Source organism: Sinocyclocheilus anshuiensis, unplaced genomic scaffold (genome assembly GCF_001515605.1).
Source record: "Sinocyclocheilus anshuiensis isolate Anshui unplaced genomic scaffold, SAMN03320099.WGS_v1.1 scaffold617, whole genome shotgun sequence".
NCBI lineage: Eukaryota > Metazoa > Chordata > Actinopteri > Cypriniformes > Cyprinidae > Sinocyclocheilus > Sinocyclocheilus anshuiensis.
In genome coordinates, this window is record NW_015539890.1 from 28071 (window position 1) to 50449 (window position 22379).

Here is a 22379-nt window from a genome sequence, read left to right on the forward strand (position 1 = left end):
TATATATATATATACACAACCACTCAAAAGTTTGGGATCAGTAAGACTTGTAATGTTTTTTTAAAGAAGTCTCGTATGCTCATCAAGGCTGCATTTATTTAATACAAAAATACAGAAAAAAAACCGTAATCTTGCAAAATGTTATTACAATTTAAAATAATGGTTTCTATTTTAATATACTTTAAAAATATAATTTATTTCTGTGATGCAAAGCTGAATTTTCAGCATCATTACTCCAGTCACAACTGTTGCCAACATTGATAATTCTAATAATAAATCCGCATATTAGAATGATTTCTAAAGGATCATGTGACACTTTATACTGGAGTAATGGCTGATGGAAATTCAGCTTTGCATCACAGAAAAAAAATTATATTTGAAAATATATTAAAATGGAAACCATTATTTTATATTGTGATAACTTTTTGCAAGATTAGTTTTTTTCTGTATTTTTGGTCAAATAAATGCAGCCTTGATGAGCAGAAGAGACTTCTTTAAAAACATTACAAGTCTTACTGATCCCAAACTAGTGGTAGTGCGTGTGTATATATATATATATATATATATGCGTGTATGTATATATATATTTGTATGTATGTGTATATATATGTATGTATATATGCCAACAATCTAAATTATAATCAAAATTATATACATAATCTAAATTATTAATTTTATTTATTTATTTTAATTTATGCATTTACTCTTTTATTTTTACTTACACTTGTAAGTCACTGACCCACATTTTCTCTTGATTTTTTTCTACTAACTTTTAACCACTAACAACATAAATGGTTGTATTTCCTTTTTTCAGTTTAACACAAGCAGCAGTATCCTGAAGACTGGATTTGACTTCTTGGACAACTGGTAACGCATGAATATCCTGAAGAACCCATTCCAGATCACAGGACCTACAAGCACCACAAACCCAAAACTACCGAACACTTTCCTTTTAAATCCAAATGCTTCAGTAGTTTCTTTAGAGTGCATCAATATCTCTATGATTGTAGTAAAATCTTAATCTGTCTGACTCCATCTCACTGGTTAGAAGTTACTGAATGCATGAGCTATGATACATCAGATAGGATTTTAAACAGAGCATATGTTGTTTTCACACTTGGTACATTTGCTTGAGTCAGAACCCATCGACTCTACTCTCCTGGCCCTGTTGGTCTGCTTTCCCACTGTTATTGTTATTCTAAACTGTGGTATGTTTGCAAAAATTCTTTCACCATCAACATTAGAACCACCAAAAGCTGTTTATCCTGTGTATCCAGGCAATGAAGTTTGAAATCTTAAAGTTGCTGAACAATGTTTAAAATTTTTGTTTGATGTGACTACCAAACTGGCACAATATACTTAATCAGTACCAGCCCACTTCTGGATTGCATTCACATCAACCACGAACCATACTGTGGTTCACATTAAAACAAACCCCTCTTTCGGTTACAGAAGTTCGGAAGATGCATTAATCAAACAAGCCAGAACTCAGATCCACACTAAAACTACTAGTGTGAATGCTACATCACCGTCACTGCCATACATTTTTATCTATATTTATCTAGACCTCAAAACTAGTGTTAAGATGCTTCACTGTACTTTTATTGATAAGGACCTAAATGAGACACCGTAGCGCTAGCATGCTTTAGAGGAGATGACTTGCACCTTGCTTGTTTTGTAGACCTTTTATATGCGTGCTACTTTCATTGTATGCTTTGAAGTGAATCATTGACTTTTCTCCTCATTCTCCTGAATGCTTCCTTTCTTTGTCTCTTTCCTGTAGCCCAGTACACCAGAGTTGACTTAATAACTTAAAAAGCAATAGTTAAAATCTCCATTCGTTGTTAGGCCAAAAACATACTCCACGCAAGTACGCAAATGTAGCTGCAACATTAAACGGGTGTTATGGCAATTACAAACTCCAGAACTCAAGGGGGCGATAGAGTTAACTGAAACTGAATGTGCTATTGTTCAGGTAGCTAGCTGTAAACGCGTAGATATAACTCACTCTTCGCTTGCGTTTGATGTTTACAAACTGCTTGATTTTGGACGTGTGAAATCGACATTTCCATTTACGTACTTGTCTGTCGTATGATTCAGGGCTAAGCTAACTAGGGTTCAAGGGTAGAAATCAATTTTGGAGCTTTGTTGCGAGATGTTTTTGTTGAATACGAATGCGTGGCCTGGAGCCAGTATTTATGCATTCATATATCTGTAATGGAAGATAAGTACAATAAAAGAAGTACACTAACTCTTGTAGTTTGTCTCATTCTTCTCTTGCCTGGTAGGGGGCAGTGTAGCACTAATTGAAAACAGAAAGATGGAGCTCTATTCATAAATCCCGTGACAGTTTTCTGCCTTTTGTCAGTTCACTGCCCGGAGTGTTATTTATTTTAGTCAAATATAACTGTTGGATGTGCGTTGATATGGTCACATATGTGGCATTTTCAAAATGCTCCTAATATGAGTTTATTTCCCCAGGCAGTAATTTTTATTTTGGTGGATTGACGTTATTGCGCCACATGTTTTGAAAAAGGCCTTGTTAATTTCTGACTGGAAAGTGGTCCTGTAGTTTTCCAAGAGGTCATTCAACCGTTCAAAGGTTTTTTGTTTTTTTGCTATATCTGAATTATTTTTAAGGAGTTCAGTTGATAGGTGGATTTAGATCAGTCTAACAACAGTAGATATCCATGGTTTTGGAGTTTTTTCTAATTGTTATTTGTCAAAGGTAGACATCTAAGCTGTTTATCTGTTTCTTGTACCGTATAATGTCTAGACACATTCATCTGGGAGAGATTTGCTTAGTTAGACTTTATGTAATGAACTGGATTCTTTTGGGCAAAACTCCATTCTTACTTCTAACTCCCTTCCAAAGTCTCCTCCAGAGGAAGTGAGCAAGAAAGAGAGAAGTGTCCTGTTTAGAGGACGAGAAGTCCAAATTCCTTCCATGTGTGGAGACAGAACTCAGCTGGTAATGAGACGTTCATCATTTTCCTGTCATTCGGCCACTATTGACTTCTACAGAACAGCATGTTCCCAAGGGACAAAAACAGAAAGCTGAGTCTTGGACAAGAAAATGAAGATCTATTTAAATGTTTATGGAAGAGGGAGAAAGAGCTGTGTCAGTAAAACTGCCATGTTAGCACAAAGAATGGAAGTGGGAGGAATGGGGAAAAAAAATCCAGTGTTTGGGTATAAAACTCAGGAACAAGCAGCTGAAAGAAAGAAAAAAGGAATCTTTCAGACAAGGTGAAAGGAGGAGGAAAAGTATCCGACAGCTGCAGAGAGGGAGGAGGCTAAAACAAAACAGCTGTATAGAGGTGAACGATAGAGCGAGACAGAGTTGAAAGCGATGTGAAAGGAGGAGAGAAGGTTGCTGTTGAGTGAACATCCGGAGTTGTGAATATATGCAGTAAGACAGAGAGCTGGCTGAACAGAAGAAAGGGATTTATGAAGTGAAGTGATTTGAAGTGGAGATGAGTCTAACAGTGATTCTGGCGGCTGTAGTGGGCTTCAGCGCTCTGTCTTCCTGTTACTCTGGCGAGAACACCACGAGAGCGGCCATCACAACAGCTGATCTGTCTCAGGTTAAGATTTTAGATTTACTTTGTGGGAAATTATCTATTTACTGTTTAACGGTGACATTTTCTTTAAATATAACTTGATATATAAACACAATTAATGTGTTCCATTGAAACAATTTTGTAAGTTTAATTTACAAAATGTGTCTTCAAAAACCTACCATGATGCTAAAAAAATGGTATTCTTTGAAGTGCTTTGGAGTATAATGTAAACACCTTAACATACATCAAAATACCAGGGTATTACCATATGATGCCTTCACTGTACCATGATGCTGCATCACTATGGTTTTCTACTTGGGGTTACTGTACCGCTTTGGAATGATGAAGCTAGTTCAAAATGCGTCTGCATTTATTAAGTGGGAGCAAAAGTCAAGGGCATACACTTCTGGTTGCTACAAAACATCCTCGATTAGCAATCACATTACTTGAAGTGCCTGGCCAGGACCTCCAGTGTGATTGTGCATGTGTATTCTGTATCAGGCAAAGGCTGGATTCAACTATGCGACTATTAATCTGAACAGATTTCAAACCACTAGGCATCACATATTTGGCTATGTTGGTTACAGAGGAAAATTGGGCATCATACACTTTATGACTAAGGGTCACACACTGCTCTGAACACAACAAACCCACACAGAAACATTGCTAGGAAATCGATGTAAAATGAAAACATGATTTGTTCTACAATTGGCTCAAAGAATTAAATCTCTTGTATATCCTGCCACTGAATGGATTCATAGTCTGAGCTAAAAAAAAAAAAGTGGTCATCATATACTATGCAATTTTCTGCAAAATCTGTGACTGGCCAAAATTGCAGACTGCCTCTGAATTTTGGCAACTACTGTTGACTCTTTCAGTGTAAATTGGGGCAAAAATATGGGCAGAAGTTGTGTAGTGTATTCCAGCCTTAAATCTGGTTTTGATGGTGGTTTTGCTGTCGTTTAATTCTACAGGTGAGAGTGTTCAATGAGGAGATGGTTAGAGGGCGAGGGGACACTCCTGACGTCATAGAACCTGAACCCACCACTGCAGTCTCTGAAATGGAGAGCACTTACAACTACATCCGTGCGTTAACCAAACACTCGCTTCACTTACCCACTTCCATCTGAAGAGCCAGAAAAACAAGCCAAAACCAATCCAACGGAATGTATATTTGCATATATTCTAATTGCAATAACAGCCTTGCAAATAACAGGTGTTGTTTGTCCTGGCATGACATGAAGGCTTTTTTGTATGGTAATATTTAATAGTCTGGGTATGTAATTTACATAATGCAACTTCAGCAAGATTCTATCTAAAAAAAAAAAACGCTACTCAAGAATCCAGACACTCTATATCATCAGCTACCTTGTCAACCCCTTCCCCCTCCACAACACAGTTTCTTAATATTCTATTCATTCACTGGTATGCAGCAGCATAGCTGACTAATGAAAGACTTGATTCACATTTGTCTATTTATACATTTTTGCAGTGTCTAGACTGGCAGCGATGGATCAGGCTATCCACAGGCTTAATGTGGGACATTACACATTGGACATTAAAGTTACACAACTGTTGGAAAGAATGTCACGACTTGAGAATAGATTAGGCGACACTGAGGATGCCATTCAACAAGTCTCGTCCTACTGCAAGGACAATCGCAAAGAGATCGGACGACTAGAGGGTTAGTGGGTTATCTACTGTCTTTACCTTTGGCCTCATAGTTGTGGGCTATAAAGGACATTGTAGTCAACAGTGGAAATCTAGCTATGCTTAAAGAATCCATGTTTTTATTACTGAGGATCTTACCAAATGTAAAGTAAGGTGGTGAACGTTTATTTCAAGGGCAGTATCTCAAGTTGAACCTTTTGTTCACGATGACCCAATACATAAGGTTATTTGGGCAGCAAATAATTAGGCAGAACAAGTGGGATCAACACCCTTTGTTGGACCTGGAACAATGTCATGTGTAGTCAAGTTATAGTCATAAATCCATCCCAACCCTAATCCTAGTCTCATGTAGCCAGACCATTGCCAAACGACATAAGGTTTGGGCTCTATAGCCACTGAAATTGGCCAACGACTGCTCACTTAGTCAGGAAGAGGTCATCTGAAAAGTGACCGATCACAGTTATGTTTTGTTCAACGTCATGTTTAGGGGCATGTTAAATGTCACATATTTACCTGAGTATGCCACAGATATTTCCTTCTCAGTGAGGTATTTCAGAGGACACACTACTGATGACATGAAATCACACAGAATCCAGAGGTTCAACCAAGCTCGGAAAAAATATAACTTTTCTTGTATGCTATAGGTAAACTATAGGTATGTCTATAGGTATTGTCAACACATCTCTTTTAAATTCAAAATGCCTCAAACAAAACACTTAAATGACTTTTAGCTGTGAACTTCACAAACTTTTTTTTTTAAATCCAGAAATTAGTTGAAGCACTCATTGCTGTAGTCCCTTGTAACGGAGGCCAGCTGGTAAAAGCTGCGCAGGTAAACCTCATTCCGCTGATATTAAGAGGTGCACAATCGTCTGATGCTAGAAGCTACGGTCTTTAGCGTCCTTGTTGGAAACGCCAGTTCAAATCCTTCTCGGAGCAAGTCGGGGGAGTAAAACCGGGGGAGTAGAACCAAAGGGGTTACACCCGGTACTTGTTTACAAAGCTTTTGTTTCCTGGTGAACTGTTGGACACCAAATCTCTTAGTAAACCTGTAGAAATTAGCCAGATTTCACTTGAGACTTTTCAGATTAGACTTTTGCCTTCACACAAGTGTTTCCAGTTTAGTGTGCCATATATACAGTCAAAGAGCGGGTGTGGGTGGTCCATGGGAGTGACGTATGAGGGTAAGACTATCCAAACCAATCCCTAACCTACCCGAAATTCAGAGCAAAATCATTGGTAAATGAGAAGCTCAACCCCTTAAAACCAGCCCTAACCTTAGCGCTAAGTTCCTAGTCCTAAACCTCACCGGCAACTTTCAAATCTAAATTCTGGCCTCCATCCCTTCATGTTACACAAGTCCTACTCTTTCAACCCCTTTCAATCTGAATTCTGACGTTCTATTTCTTACCATAACCCTGCCTGAACTCTAACCCCCTCTAGGCAACAATACTTTAAGCGAAACCGAAGAACGAACTGGTGCGACGTCATTTCAAACAAAATGAGGCCAAAACGTGATGTTGCTCTCGGGTTTGCTCTGGCTGATAAACACCGTCTTTCGGATGAGACGTTAAACCGAGATCCTGACACTCTGTGGTCATTAAAAATCCCAGGATGTCCTTCGAAAAAGAGTAGGGATGTAACATTTGCTCATGTTAACATTATACCGCTGCAAAGGTATTTGAAACTTCTTTTAAAATGTATTTTTAACCCTAAGCAAAGAACAGCAAAGATCTTTGCTGTGAGTATACTGGGGCCTTACCCCTGCCGTTGATCCCTCCAGCCCCCAACATTTGACCTAACAAGGGGTCTAATCCTGCTCCTGGAGGGTCACTTTTCTGCAGAGTTTTGTTCAAGCACACTTGCCTGGACGTTTGTATTGATCCTGTAGACCTTGGCTGGCTGGTTCAGGTGTGTTTAGTAAGGGCTAGAGCTAAACTCTGCTGGAAGGTGGCTCACCAGGAACAGGACTAGACACCCCTGACCTAACCCAATCCTAACCCTGCAGTGTTACCTCTGATCCTTCTAGTCCTCCAACCTCTAGTTCAAATCTTGACCCTTAATCTCCATTTCTAATTTCTGTCCTTTATTCCCAACACCCTCTAACCTTCAGACCTAACTCCAATTTCCTACCCTAAACATTATTCCCAAAGCTACACCTAGTTGTCAAATTTTACAGTTACCTAAACTCTAGTAGTGTTTTGAGATCTGAAAGTTATATAGGAAAATCACACATGCTGTGTTTGCTGGTTTTGATTTTTTGATTAGGACCTAATGTCTAAAGAAACTTAACACTAAAATTGGACAGTTTAATAGTAATGTTCCAGGACCGGAAAGGTTGTTGGTCCAGGAATATGTACTACTTGGGCAAATCTTGTTAAGATGACAGCAAAATACTCTCCTCGACACTCATGAACTTTTGTATTCTGTATTTTATTAAAATATGATGAAAATGATTTTGTGGTTCCAGGCTGCCAGAAAGGCCGTAAAATGGGTTACAAATGCTTCCTGGCATACCGCATGTATGAGACCTACGCAGATGCATCCAAGAAGTGTCAGGAGCGGGGAGGACGCATGGCTATGCCACGAGATCGCAAGGAGCAGGAAGCTTTGGCTGAATATGTGAAATCAGTATTCCACGGAAACTGGCCTGTGTGGCTTGGGATCAATGACGAGCGTTCTGAAGGCCTCTACCTATTTGAGGACACAACTCGTGTCACTTACTTCCAGTGGAGGAAGCACTTCCTGTCAAGCCAGCCAGATGGTGGGAAACAAGAGAACTGTGTAGCCATGTCTTCAGATGACGGAGACTGGTGGGACACCTACTGTGAAAGACGCATGTATTATCTGTGCGAGTTTGATGTTTGACTTTGATACTTTCCTAAATGGCTTCTAATTAAGATTTTTTTTAAATATCAAGAGCAGCTATTAACTGTTTTATAAACAGTTGTTGCACAGGTAAAATTAGGGCCAGTGAATTTAATGATCCCATGAAATGGTTTGATAAATGCAATTTTCTTTCCTGTTAACATTTTTCCTATTGAAACAGGAAGTGGGAGCAGGAATCTATAAAGGATTAGTTAACTTCCAGAATAAACATTTCCTGATAATTTACTCACCCCATGTCATCCAAGATGTTCATGTCTTTCTTTCTTCAGTCGAATAGAAATTAAGGATTTTGAGGAAAACATTACAGGATTTTTCTCCATATAGTGGACTTCAGTGGGAGCCAATAGGTTGAAGGTCCAAATTGCAGTTTCAGTGCAGCTTCAAAGGGCTCTACATCAGTGGTTCTCAAACGGGAGTATGTGAGATGATGGAGGGGGGTACGCGAACAAAATTCTGAGTTTTGGCATTCATTTAATTCTACCCCAACTTAAAGTAACATTAAAACCGAACATGCATTTCTGACAAGCAAAATGCCGCTTCTAATGTAAAAAACAGGAAAATGGGAGTGCCGTAAACGGTCAAATTCATGATATCCAATCAGCTTACCTCATCTTTTGCGGTCAAAACTGACTGCATCCACACAAGCAGTGTGCATGTGATAGGATGCCCGCTGAATATGCTGATTTAGCAAATCACGCTGCTGGTCAATGTATCTTTAAAGTAGATCTTCACTTAATAGCATGAAGAGCAAATATTGACACGAACTGAGATCGATTTAAACTCTCTTCGATACAGACACACTCTGTGCGTGTTATTGTTTTCATGTTTAAGATACGAGCAAGAATGCAAATTTCCCTGAATATCCAAACAATGGCAAATGTGCCGTTAATTTTTACAACAGTTCAACAAAAAAAAGGTAATATTAAGTGAACATTTTACATTTTAAATGTAGCCTACATTTTAAACAGAATATTGTCATGTTTGTTCTATTTTGCAACGAAATAATAGTTCCAACGAAATCCGTATCATCTGGTGTGCGTCTCCAAGCAACATACAGCGGTGTTTCATTAGTGAACGAATCTGCAGCTTTGAATGATCTGGAGAGTCAGTGATTAAACCCATTCATAACTACAGCATTTTGCTTAGTTGCTGAATGAATTAATGAATGACGCGACGCCTGGCTCATTAAGACAGCGACTTGCCGCCACCTATTGGTTTTATTTTTAAATCTACAATATCACTTTGATTTGCACTTAATTAATAATACACTTAATGGAATGTTAAGAATATGACATAAAACATGACATTCAATTAATAAGAATAGAAAATATTTGCCTCTATAAAGGTAAAAAATGCACCTGTAAATCAGTTTAAGGGGGCAAATATTGTCCTTTAATAGAAAAGGTGTGACTGCGGTCTAAGTGGAAGAGAGGGGGTACGCAGCCTCTATAAAGGTAAAAAATGCACCTGTAAATCAGTTTAAGGGGGCAAATATTGTCCTTTAATAGAAAATGTGTGACTGCGGTCTAAGTGGAAGAGAGGGGGTACGCAGCTGTAAAAAGTTTGAGAACCACTGCTCTACATGATTCCAGTCGAGGAATAAGGGTCTTATCTAGCAAAACAATCGAAGCGCTTATCTAGCAAAACAAACAATAAAAAAATAAAAATGTATATACTTTTTAACCACAAATGCTCATCTTGCATTAGCTCTGCAATGTGCGTCCACAAAGAATTACGTAGTTACGTTGAAAAGTTTGTGTGTGACGTAGGCAGTATCGAAGTAGTACCGAACTCCATCTAAATTTTCTCCTCCAACTCCGAAATCGTCCAACATCGTTCTTTTACCTTTTTTTGTAAAAGGTGTTTGATTTAGTCTTTGTGCGTTCACTTTATAAACACTGGGTCGGTACTTCCGCCTACTTCATACGTGACCTTTCTAACTTGACTACGTAATGCGTGAACATCTTGGATGACATGGGAGTGAGTAAATTATCAGGAAATTTTTATTCTGTTAGTGAACTAATCCTTTAACTTCCTGTCCCCCTTAAATCCCAAAGCAATTCCATTGGTTGAGACAAATTTTATGCGCTATTATATAGGCGCATTATTATATGCACTATAAATATTTTTACCCTGTATTCATGAAAATGTTAATGCCTTTTGAATTACATATTACATACATGTATCATGTTATATTACTGAAGCTAAAAAATGGTCAAATTAAAAATGTCTCTTTCTTAGTATTTTCAGTTAGCAAGCAAATTAGTTAGTCTCCTAGCTCAAGATAGCACATTTAAACAGGCTTTGAGGAAGGGGGATAGGATTCTCCTCTGGATCATATATTGTAGGGCGTAGAGAAGAGAAATACTGTATATTTTAAAAAGCGTATATCTGCTAAAAGTTAACAAACTTTACAAAAAATACAACATCCTATACAGTAGATGGCTTTAAAGCTAATAAATGCCACAAAACTCCAATATTCATGGGATCTTAAAGCCAGTACTGGAAACATTTGTAATAACAAAGGTTTGAAGATCATGGACAAATGAAAACGTACTGAAATATAATAAATTATTTAATCTTTTTGATGTTTAATGTTTGTATTATTCCAAGGGTGGTCTGCATTTGCCCTGGTTCTGACATTACATTAGTGCTGTTTTAGACGCGTGTTCAAAACTGTAACAGAAATGTGTTTTCTTTTTGTTCTTTATTGTTCTAAAATTCTTTAGAATTATGGCTTGTTGTTTCAACCCTGTATTTGTTTTCAAAGTTGAATTTGTTTCACTTGGCAACTATTGAAGCAGGTTTAAAGTGAAATAAAACTCTTGAGCTATGCTGAATGGTGGACAAAAGTCCAGTCTCATTCTGGCCAACATTCAGCTCTTTATTCAGTGTTGATTTCAATAATCAAAGAAATTCAAACCTATAATCAGTTATATATTTTATTTCATTTTTTTCTAAACATTTACCATTCACAGTAAATAGTTAAACAGCTTAATAGATTATTTCATTTCATATGTCTTGAATAATTGTAAAATGTATGTAACAACGTATGTAAAAAAAATAATTAATTTAATAATCTCATTTCATCTAATCAAGACTGATGTGTGATATAGAGGTCAGACAGGTCTGTGCTACTATAGTCTCACGCCCACGGACCGTTGGCTAAACGTCTGATGCATATGGGACACAAAAGTGGAAACACTTCAGGAGTGTCGAAGTCGTCATCGGATTGGTTGAATTCTACAGGATTTCCAGGAGACGTGCGTGTCGCGTTCTTTAACGTTCCGTCTGGAAACAAAGATGCCGTGACGCCAAACCCCCTCACGAAAGAAGGGGCGCTTATCAGGATCAACTAAACGCTGGAGTTTCAAAAGTATGTGAAATATTGAAAGTTCGCGGCATAAAATCTTTAAAATACGTCCGAGAGTTTTACACACCGGTCTGTTATTGTGTCGACATTTCCACGCCCCAAAACGTGACGCTGAACGAAACGAACTGTGATTGGTTGTTTGACACGTCGGTCAAACGGCCTCATGGGCGGGCCTTGGCCAATGAAAGTTGCCATGGATTCCAGACCTTCAGCTGTCAGTCTGAAGGTCTGGCTACGCGAGACTAGTGCTACTATAACTCAACAGATGACCAGAGGGTGTAAATGCCCATCAGAGATGACTTCATAAGTGTATGAGTTTGAGTCAGATCTTCATCCATACAACCTCTGGGGGAGCTGTCTATCTGTGGAGCAAACCTAAAGCAACACATTAAAGGCCTAAAGTCAGTGACTTTGTCTTTACACATACTATTTACCATAGACTAATGGAGTTAATGTCCTAAATACCCTGAAATTATATTTGTTTTGTGTTCCCTTTAGTATGAGTCTCATAGTAATACAGTAGCTTCCCATTTTTATATTTTACAGATAAGTAAAATCACCCATTCAGGCCAAAATTTGCACTGGAAATGAACAGACCTCCTCCATGCCAAACTGAGGGCCTGGAACATTATTTTGGCCATCATTCTAAATGGAAGAATACATTCTAAGTCTGGCACAAACATGAACGAGTATTACTTTTCAGGAACTGGAACTTCTTATCAGGATGGCAAGGAAGCAAGTCAAGCAGTTTAACAAACTAGAAAGACAAAACATCAAAGACCTTTTTCTCCAGGAATGCTAAGAATGAGCAGCGACGGCAGCCAGTATCTGTGGAACTGATGGTCTGTCCACAGGGCTTTTACACCGGTAGGAAAATATCACTTTACCACCCTGGTCCAGAACAAAATCACCACCCATCTGAGAGAGACAGAGGGAGAGGGCTTTTAATCCATTTTCAAGAGTCCTAGACTACAGGGAGACAAATGTTTATTCTATCACTGAGTATTATGCAATGTTTGGAGTTTGTTTTTATGGATTTGGCACATTCCACAAATAGCATGAATCTCTTAAAACCATTTTTCTCCTCATTCAACAAATCGTCATTCAGGAAATCCTGATGGTTTACCTCAGGATGTCAAACGAAGTACTATATCAGCTGTTTTTTCTTTCTATTGATTTTACACGAGCTTTATAATTTCTGCAACCTTTGAGATTAAATGCATTATTTAATGCATTTAAGATTTAATGCAGCTTAGATCATAATGTTTTTTCTTTTTCTTTTTTATCTAAATGCAGTTTAAGCCCTGATTTATGTGAATACATTTTCTGGCAATAAATGTTAAATAGACAAAATGTAAAGAAACTATATCAGAATTATTTACCTAGCTACTTGTCTTGGCCATGCTGTAGAAAGGGTTCAAATGATGTTATTTCTTAGGTGTCACAATTTTAAAGAATGTAATATTTTTTTAACAGGGTAAAATCATACAGTAGCAGGCAGTAGGACACTTATGTTTTTGTTAGTTAAGATTTAATAATTAAAAACAGCTTTTTAAAACAATGAATTGAATATTTATTTGACACAGGTGAGAAGGTAAACACCTTTGGGCCAAAATCGGACAACAAAGTATATCCTATTTGTGGAAAGATACATTAATATGTCTCAATTCTACTGCATAACTAGAACAAGCCTGCAAAATACAGTTTTGTTGGGTGATCTGAGCTGAAGAAGTGAAATTTATGATGCTATCATTGTGTAACTGGCCCTATATGCAGTCTGACATTCTTCTTTTTACTGCCCTTATGCCAGAAAATCTGGGTAATAACAAACTCATGGAAAGAAATGCAACTCATTTCCCAAGTCAGAGTTTTATTCCTTTGTTCTGTGTGTGATATTTGGAATAAGGATAATGGAGTGTCACCTGAAAGAGATCTTCGAGGAACTGAGGTGGCACATCGGGTAACTGTCGGTTCATCACCAGAATTTCAGAGTAGTGGAGCATTAACTTAAACTTCATCACCTTGCTGACAGATGAACCCAGACCGAACACTTGATACACCTGTGACCCGTCATAAACAGACCAATCAGCACACATCTACACATATGATCAGTATTAAACTACTGTCACGGTCAAGTATATGGAGTCTTATTAATTTGACATTAATTTGTTCCCTCGTTTTAGTTATTTGTGGAAAAAATAATAAATTGTGGTTATTAATAATTTTTTGACTGATTGATTGATTGATTGCATGTCATGTGGGGCTCAATTGCAACATAATTCAGACAATTATGAACAAAATAAGACATACCAGCAAGATAATTACATTTATATTTTATACTGAGGAAAAATGTCTTAAATGCTTAATAAGAGAATACTTTAAGCCATTAACATTAATGACCTTATATGGAAGACCATTTCTTCAAATGAATAAAAAAAAATAAACAAATCAAGTAAAATAAAGAGTTAATGCGACTTCTTATTTCACAATTCTGACTTTTTTCTCAAAACTGAGAGATGTAAACTCGCAATTGTGAGTTATACAGTCATAACTGCAAGATATAAACTCACAATTCTGACTTTTTTCTTAGAATTGTGTGATATAAATGCGCAATTGCGAGAAATAAAGTCAGAATTGCCATTTAAACTCTTTTTAAACTTTTCTCGCAATTCTGACATTTTTTCGTAATTTGCCATTTTTGCGAGTCCAATTCTGAGAAAAAAACAGTCTATTTTCTTAAAATTGCAAGTTTATATATCTCAGAATTCTGACTTTATAACTTGCAATTGCATGTGAAAAAGTTAGGATTGCCATTTAAACTCTTTTTAAACTTTTCTCGCAATTCTGACATTTTTTCGCAATTTGCAATTTTTGCGAGTCCAATTCTGAGAAAAAGACTGTCTATTTTCTTAAAATTGCAAGTTTATATCTCAGAATTCTGACTTTATAACTTGCAATTGCATGTGAAAAAGTTAGGATTGCCATTTAAACTCTTTTTAAACTTTTCTCGCAATTCTGACATTTTTGCGCAATTTGCAATTTTTGCGAGTCCAATTCTAAGAAAAAGACGGCCTATTTTCTTAAAATTGCAAGTTTATATCTCAGAATTCTGACTCTATAACTTGCAATTGCATGTGAAAAAGTTAGAATTGTGAGATATAAACTCGCAGTTTTGAGAAAAAAACATGTAATTGCAAGTTTATATCATACAATTCTAAAAGAAAAAGTCGGAATTGTGAGATGTAAACTACTATTCAGTAGCTGAAACAAGCTTCCATAACCTTAGGATTAAGCAAAGCAGGGCTAATTATGTTTTTGCACAGTCAATAGTCCTCACCGCTCTCTCTGCATCCAACAGCATGTCAAATTCATAGCCTGTCTTCCAGAAGCTTCTGTATGAGAAAGAGGCAGAAACAGAAAGTGTTGATGATTCAAAGAACACAGCGATGCTGACTTTGGAACATTTGCTACAAAAAAAGCAGCACAACATTTTGCCTTGCCAAGTCAACAAGTTCTCGAAAGATATTTTCCAAGCAACTGTCCAGAATCAGAAATGGCTGAGGTCTGCTCTGACTTTAGTTTTCATCTCCTTTAATGGCAGGTTGTCTTACCTTGCTGTTCTTCAGCTCAGTCAGGTGGTCTCGTCATGGCTGTCATCCAAAACACCGGAGCAACACAAGGAGGAGATTCTCTCCCTTCCCCAAGTACTGACCCAGAGACACATTCCTACAGGAGCACAAGACAACCACAATGTACGCTGCAGTTCACACATGTCATATCAATTTGTGAGCTGGAATTTGAACTGAAATAGCCACAATCCACAGGATATTACATTGAATTTGAATTGGAATTACAAGAAGAGGAATTTAGTGCAATTCAAATAAACATACATACATTATATTATATATACAGTATACATACATTATATTATTTTCAACATTTCTAGAAATATTGCATTAAATACCCTGTAATATTATTTCTTCTAAATTTCAATTTGTTGCCTCGTTCAAAAACTTAACTGGAATTTCAATTTACAAAACAATGAACATTAACTGTATATAGAGATACGTTTTATTACAGCTATAACCTATGGGTTGTCCATTACAAAAAAAAATGCATGGTTAAATTTCAACCAGGTAACAAAACAATCACTCTCACAAAGCACGACATGCTAGAAACTGATTTTAAGCTACTATCCAAAACCGGCAAAACAACTGTAAACCTCTAAACATGTAAAAACATCTTATAGACTTTGAATATACGGTATAACGCGATAAGTGAGACACTGATGTAATCACAGTCATAATGTAGAGAGTGATAAACTGTTGCAACTGCAGGCCTTCATTTTGTTTCAACAGACATACTCTGTCAGCAGTTCTGGATTGTGGCTTGCACTGAATATGGATAGTAATGGTATTATGTGTTTATCTCACTCTTTAGTCTGGACGTGTATAAACTGTGTATCTGAGCTGAGCGTCTGGGCTGCAGGACACAGGGAAAGAACTGTGTCGCTCATTTGCATCTGAACATCCAGACGTCTCAAAAAACTATCCCACTCCACCTGTCAATCAAACAAACCTCCATTCAGCACACTAAACTACTCAAACACACTTCATATATTACCTACTAACATAAAAACATATTTGAAAACAAGCAATCTGTGGAGCCTCTAAGGCGACATGGTGATTGAAAAAATATGAGATAACAGGAAAAAATATAATTTAACTGTTTTGCGTTCCTCCCAAGAAATTTTCCATTCTCTCGCAAAAGCACTGAAATACAGTTTTTCTTCCCAAGTCCCAACTCATATTATTTCCATTAAAAAATTGCTAAGTTTCTTGTGGGAATGCAACAGAATTTTGTGAGAGAATGCAAAATAATTGTAATATAATTTTCTCTCATCTATTTTTTTTTTTTTAAATACCATGCTCATGTCCTGTTAGGGGCTTCATAGCAGTCACATGAAAAATTAAAAAAAATTATATTGCTTACTTCCAGTTGTAGTAAGCCTTCAACATTATCTCAAACATCAGTGTTTCTGTTAAATTGGGAATCAAATAACAGTATTATCATCAATATACTAACATCACATTTGGTATTCAGTATGTTATGGATAAAGTACAGGCAAAAATGTGGATTTTTTAATAATTACCAACTGACTATACATTATTTACATATGTGACTGTTTATTACATTGCTACTTACCAAATAAAAAATTACATTTTTGCCTGGTACGACATCATTCAAACAGTTTATTATGCAAAATATTAGACCACTGAATGCCACAACCAACTTCAATCAGCTATTCCAAAGAATAGTTCCATACTCACTGAAAAAACTGTTCCCATAAATTTTATGCTTCCTTTTGGTTTTTCACACCCAGACTGAAAGAAAACATATCCATATCATGGAATGTTTATCATTTTGCAGTACAACAAAATTATTCAAATACGCACCATTGCAATGTTTAAAGGGTTAGTTCACTCAAAAATGAAAATTCTGTCATTAATTACTCACCCTCACGTCGTTCCAAACCCGTAAGACCTTCGTTCATCTTCATAACACAAATTAAGATATTTCTGATGGAATCTGAGAGCTGTCTGACCCTGCATAGACAGCAACGCAACTGAAATGTTCCCAAGCCCAGAAACGTAGCAAGGAGATCGGTAAAATAACCATGTGACATCAGTGGTTCATCCGCAATTATACGAAGCTACGAGAATACTTTCTGTGCGCAAAAGAAAAGCTTTCGTAAAATTATGGTTAAACCACTGATGTCACATGGTTATTTTACCGATCTCCTTGCTGCGTTTCTGGACCTGGGAACATTTCAGTTGCGTTGCTGTCTATGCAGGGTCAGACAGCTCTCAGATTCCATCAGAAATATCTTAATTTGTGTTCCGAGGATAAACAAAGGTCGTACGGGTTTGAACCGACATGAGGGTGAGTAATTAATGACAGAATTTTCATTTTTGGGTGAACTAATCCTTTAAAGATAAATATACACACCTGTTAAAGAACTTGGCACCAGCTGACATCAGACCAAATAAAGGACGCATTTTCTTATCGACAATTTCTTGCAAAGAACCACCTAAACAAAAGCAGTAAATGCAAAACAGAAACATTTTTCATACACTCGTATTTTGAACCCTACATACATAAATACATAACACATACATTTGAGCACCAACAAGAGGTAAAATCTCAGATTGTTTAGGATACCTTTGGCGACGTCCTTTCCTACATTTTCTAAAGATTTTGTACCAAATCCGTCAAGTTCTTTCAAAGCCTCTATGAGTGTGTCTTGGCCCACTTCAGTAGCCATGCTGATCGCTGAGCTTACAGTGAGCTACTCACACTGCACTGACCACCTGTCACCAGCAGACCAGATGAGCTGGCGATTACGGAAACTAAACGGTGATTGGTTAAGCCTCAAATGCGCTGAGAAAAGTAACAGGCACCACGTGTCATCACCTCAGCTTTTTCCGCAGCAGCACGTTTGGGCAATATTAATTCACTTCTGAATAATGACAGTTAGAAACTTGAATAGAAATTGAATTGAAAATACACAGTGACTAATTTAAATAATAAAAAAGGTTACTTTGACTCGTTACATCTGACCAGTAAGTGACAGCTTCCGGGACGTCATCTAGTGGCTCACTGAAGTACTGCATACTGGATTGTGTATGCTTGTCTATGCTGTTCAGTAAACATAGTAAAGTGAAAATATATAGAATAAACAAATAAATAATAATAAATGCATTTCTATATTTTTTATTTTTGGTACACAAAAAAGGAGATCAAAAGGGGATTAAAATAAAACAACAGTGGTTTCATTCAACTGCTTTTATTGACTGTGGCTGCTCCACAGATTTTCCACTTTCAAGTTTTTTGTGCGTTAAAGCAGTGGTTCCCAACCCTGGTCCTGGAGGCACCCCAACACTGCTCATTTTGCATGTCTCTTATCTCTGACACACCAATTTCAGGTCTTGGAGTCTCTACTAATGAGCTGATGACCTGAATCAGGTGTGTTTGATTAAGGATACATGCAAAACGTGCAGTGTTGGGGTGCCTCCAGGACCAGGGTTGGGAACCACTGCGTTAAAGAACTCACCTTTATTTTCCCTCATGGAAAATAGCCACTGTTTTTCTTAATTATTTTTCACAGGAAAATAAAGGAAATAAGTCTTTGCCAAAAAGCACCAACCATGACATGAAGAAGAAAACTGAAAATCTACTTAAAATGGACCCTTAAGAAGATCAAATAAAATCAAAGATGTATAAGATTAATGAAATATAAGACTTTTTTTGCTTTAAGTCAACTATAGATTGAGGCGCAACTGTTCCCAGTGTTTAAGGTCTCATGAACACCTCCAGAATCTGAGCGCACAATATTCAGTTGAGCCATTAAATAGACACAACAAAAATTATAAAGAAGCCAGTGTGGACAGTGAACATGGCAATATTAACAACTTCTCTTTCAAACAAACAAAAACATTTGCAAACATATTTCCCCACTGTGTTCAAGTATTCAGAAAGGAACTCGGAGCTGAAGAATACTGCTTAATAAACTCTTCAAAGGACATCTCCGCAACAAGTCACCGATTTGATTCTAAAACCAAAAAGGTCCATGAAAAGCAACTGATGAATAATAACTTAATAAAGATTTTCAATTATATTCCGCTACATTTTCCGCTGTTTTTTCCCCCAACTCAGATTATGCTTGCAATTGCTGAACTTTAGTGACATAATAAAGTGCAACCCAAATTTACATTTAATTTAAAATTTAAATAAAGAGTCAACTCTCTTCTCCATATTTGTGGAAATATAAAAGCTAAAATCAAAGAGAATTTGTTCTGATATTCGATATGTAAAAACCATGTAAAAGTGAGGACTGTGAGCAAAGATGCCCTGAGTAGAGACGGCCCTTTGTGTTTTGAATATCTTGATGGTATTTCAAGATCAGGATTTCTTGGGACAGTGCGAAGACGAGTCTGTGTTAAGAACTTCAATCATGGTCCTCGTTAACTGGAACGTCTCTGAAACCGATGGAAGGTTCTGGTACCAACTCGGCAAACTAGTTACAGAGAGAAAGAAGAAAGTGTTAGTGGTTTTCCAATATGAGCATTCATGGGATGCTTGCCTAGGACTCAAAACAAGGACTCAATACATTAAAGTTGTACCTCTTTAAGTTTATCCAACTCTTGACGGTCTTGCTGAAGCGATCAGGGCTGGCTGTAGTCATGGCCTCGAAATCAAACAGCTGGTAGACAAACCAGAAAGAGTAAAGTATTACAATAGACACTTATAAAGTGTCATGTGTCTCGTTAAATCATTGATGTCGTTACCTTTCCGGATGGGATTCGGCCCAGCACCTCTTTCCCGCTGGCCATCAGAGCTCCCATGACCACAGAGTACGCCACAACACTGAAAGAATAACAGCGATTTAAAAAAGCTCAAGAAACACAAATTAAACACGGTTTAATAAAAAAATCTGCCGTCACTGCAAACTTAGTGTTGCTTAATCCGTATGTTCAAGAAACTGACTATTAATATGCGTAAATCTTAATAGGAGTGTTAAAAAAGACAAATGTGCAATTATTTAATTCACTTTTTAAAAATATAGTTCAAAACAACCAAATTATAAATTCATGCATTTTGAAATACTTGTTTAAACAGTATTTTTAAAATGAAAAATCAACGACAGTAGATTTTACAGATACTAATAACTAAGGTGGGAAAGGCCAATAACCAATTAACTGGCCAACAGTTCTTTAAATGAATAATATGGTTCGAAACTTTCCACTTAAAGGGGTAGTTCACCCAAAAATGAAAATTCTGTCATTAATTACTCACCCTCATGTTGTTCTAAACCGTAAGACTTTCGTTCATCTTCGGAACACAAATTAAGATATTTTTGATTAATTCTGAGAGCTCTCTGACCCTCCCAGAGACAGCAAGGGTCCTTACACGATCAAGGTCCAGAAACATAGTAAGGACATCGTTAAAATAATCCATGTGACATCAGGGGTTCAACCGTAATTTTACGAAGCTTCGAAAATACTTTTTGTATGCAAAGAAAACAAAAACAACGACTTTATTCAACAATTCGTCTCCTCCACGTCACCCAATAGCGCCATTTTGGAGATTATCACATACGTAAACAACGTATGCAACATATGTACGCCGATACGTTGTTTACATTCAAATCAAAACGTAAACAACATAAACAGTGTATCGGCATACATACGTTGCATATGTTGTTTACGTATGTGATAATCACCAAAATTAAATTACATTAAGTCATTTAGCAGAAGCTTTTATCCAAAGCGACTTACAAATGAGGACAATGGAAGCAATCAAAATCAACAAAACAGCAATGATATGCAAGTGCTATAACAAGTCTCAGCTTAACGCAGTACACGTAGCAAGGTTTTCTTTTAATTATATAATAAATAAAAAGAAAACCGATAGAGTAGAAAAGAATAGAGCAAGCTAGTGTTAGAGGCCTTTTTTTGCTTTTGTTAATTGTATAATAAATAAAAAAGAAAACAGATAGAATACAAAAGGATTAGAAAAGATACTGTTTTTTTTAAGAAAAGTTTAGTTCTGTTAAGAAAAGAAGCAGTAAATGAAGAGTGCAAGTCTAAAAGGGACAAGTTTTTTTTAATTTTTTATTTTAAGAATATAATTAGAATAGAGAGCGCTAGAGTTAGAGGGTCAAAAAAAAGATGGAAGAGATGTGCTTTTAGCCGATTCTTGAAGATGGCTAAGGACTCAGCTGCTCGGATTGAGTTAGGCAGGTCATTCCACCAGGAGGGAACATTAAATTTATAAGTCTGTGAAAGTGATTTTGTGCCTCTTTGGGATGACACAATAAACCGACATTCGCTTGCAGAACGCAAGCTTCTAGAGGGCACATAAGTCTGAAGTAATGAATTTAGGTAAAGGGGTGCAGAGCCAGTGGTGGTTTTGTAGGCAAACATTAATGCCTTGAATTTTATGCGAGCAGCTACTGGTAGCCAGTGCAAATTGATAAACAGAGGTGTGACGTGCATTCTTTTCGGCTCATTAAAGATTAATCTTGCAGCGGCATTTTGGATTAATTGTAGAGGTTTGATAGAAATGGCTGGAAGACCTGCCAAGAGAGCATTGCAACGAGTGTATGTTTGCTGGTAAGATTTGCTTGACAGATTGTGGTGTGGAAAATTGTGCACTGATGGTTTTAATTTTATTAATGATGAACGTGGCACAGTCGTCAGCTGTTAGAGTTGATGAAGGAGGGGGAGGAGGATGACAAAGGAGCGAGGAAAATGTTTTAAAGAGAATGCGAGAGTTAGACGAATAGTTAATTTTGTTATGATAGTATGTCCTTTTAGCAGTGGAGACATTAGCAGAGAAGGAAGAGAGGAGTGACTGATACATATTAAGGTTAGTAGGATTTTTTTATTTTCGCCACACCCTTTCAGCAGCCCTGTGCTTAGAACGATGTTCACGGAGAACATCAGACAGCCAAGGGGCAAAAGGGGTGGTACGGGCTGGCCTGGAAGAAAAGGGGCAGACAGTGTCTAAACAAGACGTAAGAGTGGAGCAGAAAGTATCAGTAGCACTGTTAACATCAAGAGATAACTGTTCAGGGGGAGGAAGTGAAGATGAAACCATAGCAGATAGCCGGGAGGGTGAGAGAGAACATAGGTTACGTCGAAAAGTGACATGTGTAGGGGTATGTGTTGTGTCAGGAACCATGTTGAGGTTAAGAGTGAGGAGGAAGTGATCCGAGGTGTTCAGTGGAGTAACGAGCACATGATCAGTGGAGCAGTGTCGTGTAAATAAGGTCCAGTTGGTTGCCTGATTTGTGAGTAGCCGTAGTTAATACTCGCTTG

At 37.2% G+C, this 22379-nt stretch overlaps 3 protein-coding genes and 1 pseudogene across 4 annotated transcripts in view; 2 read left to right on the forward strand and 2 right to left on the reverse strand.

Annotated features, from left to right (window-relative positions):
- The window catches only part of LOC107685748 (uncharacterized protein C1orf198 homolog), a 9153-nt gene extending 6902 nt beyond the window's left edge, over nucleotides 1-2251 (forward strand). The window contains exon 4 of the mRNA XM_016482448.1: nucleotides 815-2251. Coding sequence (XP_016337934.1) covers nucleotides 815-871 — 57 coding nt within the window. The 3' untranslated portion in view covers nucleotides 872-2251. The remainder of the gene's footprint in view (nucleotides 1-814) is intronic.
- An 863-nt stretch (nucleotides 2252-3114) lies between these two features.
- Nucleotides 3115-8353, forward strand: LOC107685786 (C-type lectin domain family 11 member A-like). Its single transcript, XM_016482504.1, has 4 exons — nucleotides 3115-3587; nucleotides 4538-4649; nucleotides 5056-5247; nucleotides 7705-8353. The coding sequence occupies exons 1-4, from the start codon at nucleotides 3477-3479 to the stop codon at nucleotides 8100-8102; spliced, it is 813 nt and encodes a 270-aa protein (XP_016337990.1). The 5' UTR covers nucleotides 3115-3476; the 3' UTR covers nucleotides 8103-8353.
- Nucleotides 8354-11695: 3342 nt separating this feature from the next.
- On the reverse strand, nucleotides 11696-17833 carry LOC107685787 (uncharacterized; annotated as a pseudogene).
- Nucleotides 17834-19203: 1370 nt separating this feature from the next.
- The window catches only part of LOC107685749 (tetratricopeptide repeat protein 13), a 25480-nt gene continuing 22304 nt past the window's right edge, over nucleotides 19204-22379 (reverse strand). For both annotated transcript variants that reach the window (XM_016482451.1, XM_016482449.1), the window contains exons 21-23: nucleotides 19845-19923; nucleotides 19680-19759; nucleotides 19204-19573 (exon numbers count right to left, since the gene is read on the reverse strand). In XM_016482451.1, coding sequence (XP_016337937.1) covers nucleotides 19459-19573; nucleotides 19680-19759; nucleotides 19845-19923 — 274 coding nt within the window. In that variant the 3' untranslated portion in view covers nucleotides 19204-19458. The remainder of the gene's footprint in view (nucleotides 19574-19679; nucleotides 19760-19844; nucleotides 19924-22379) is intronic.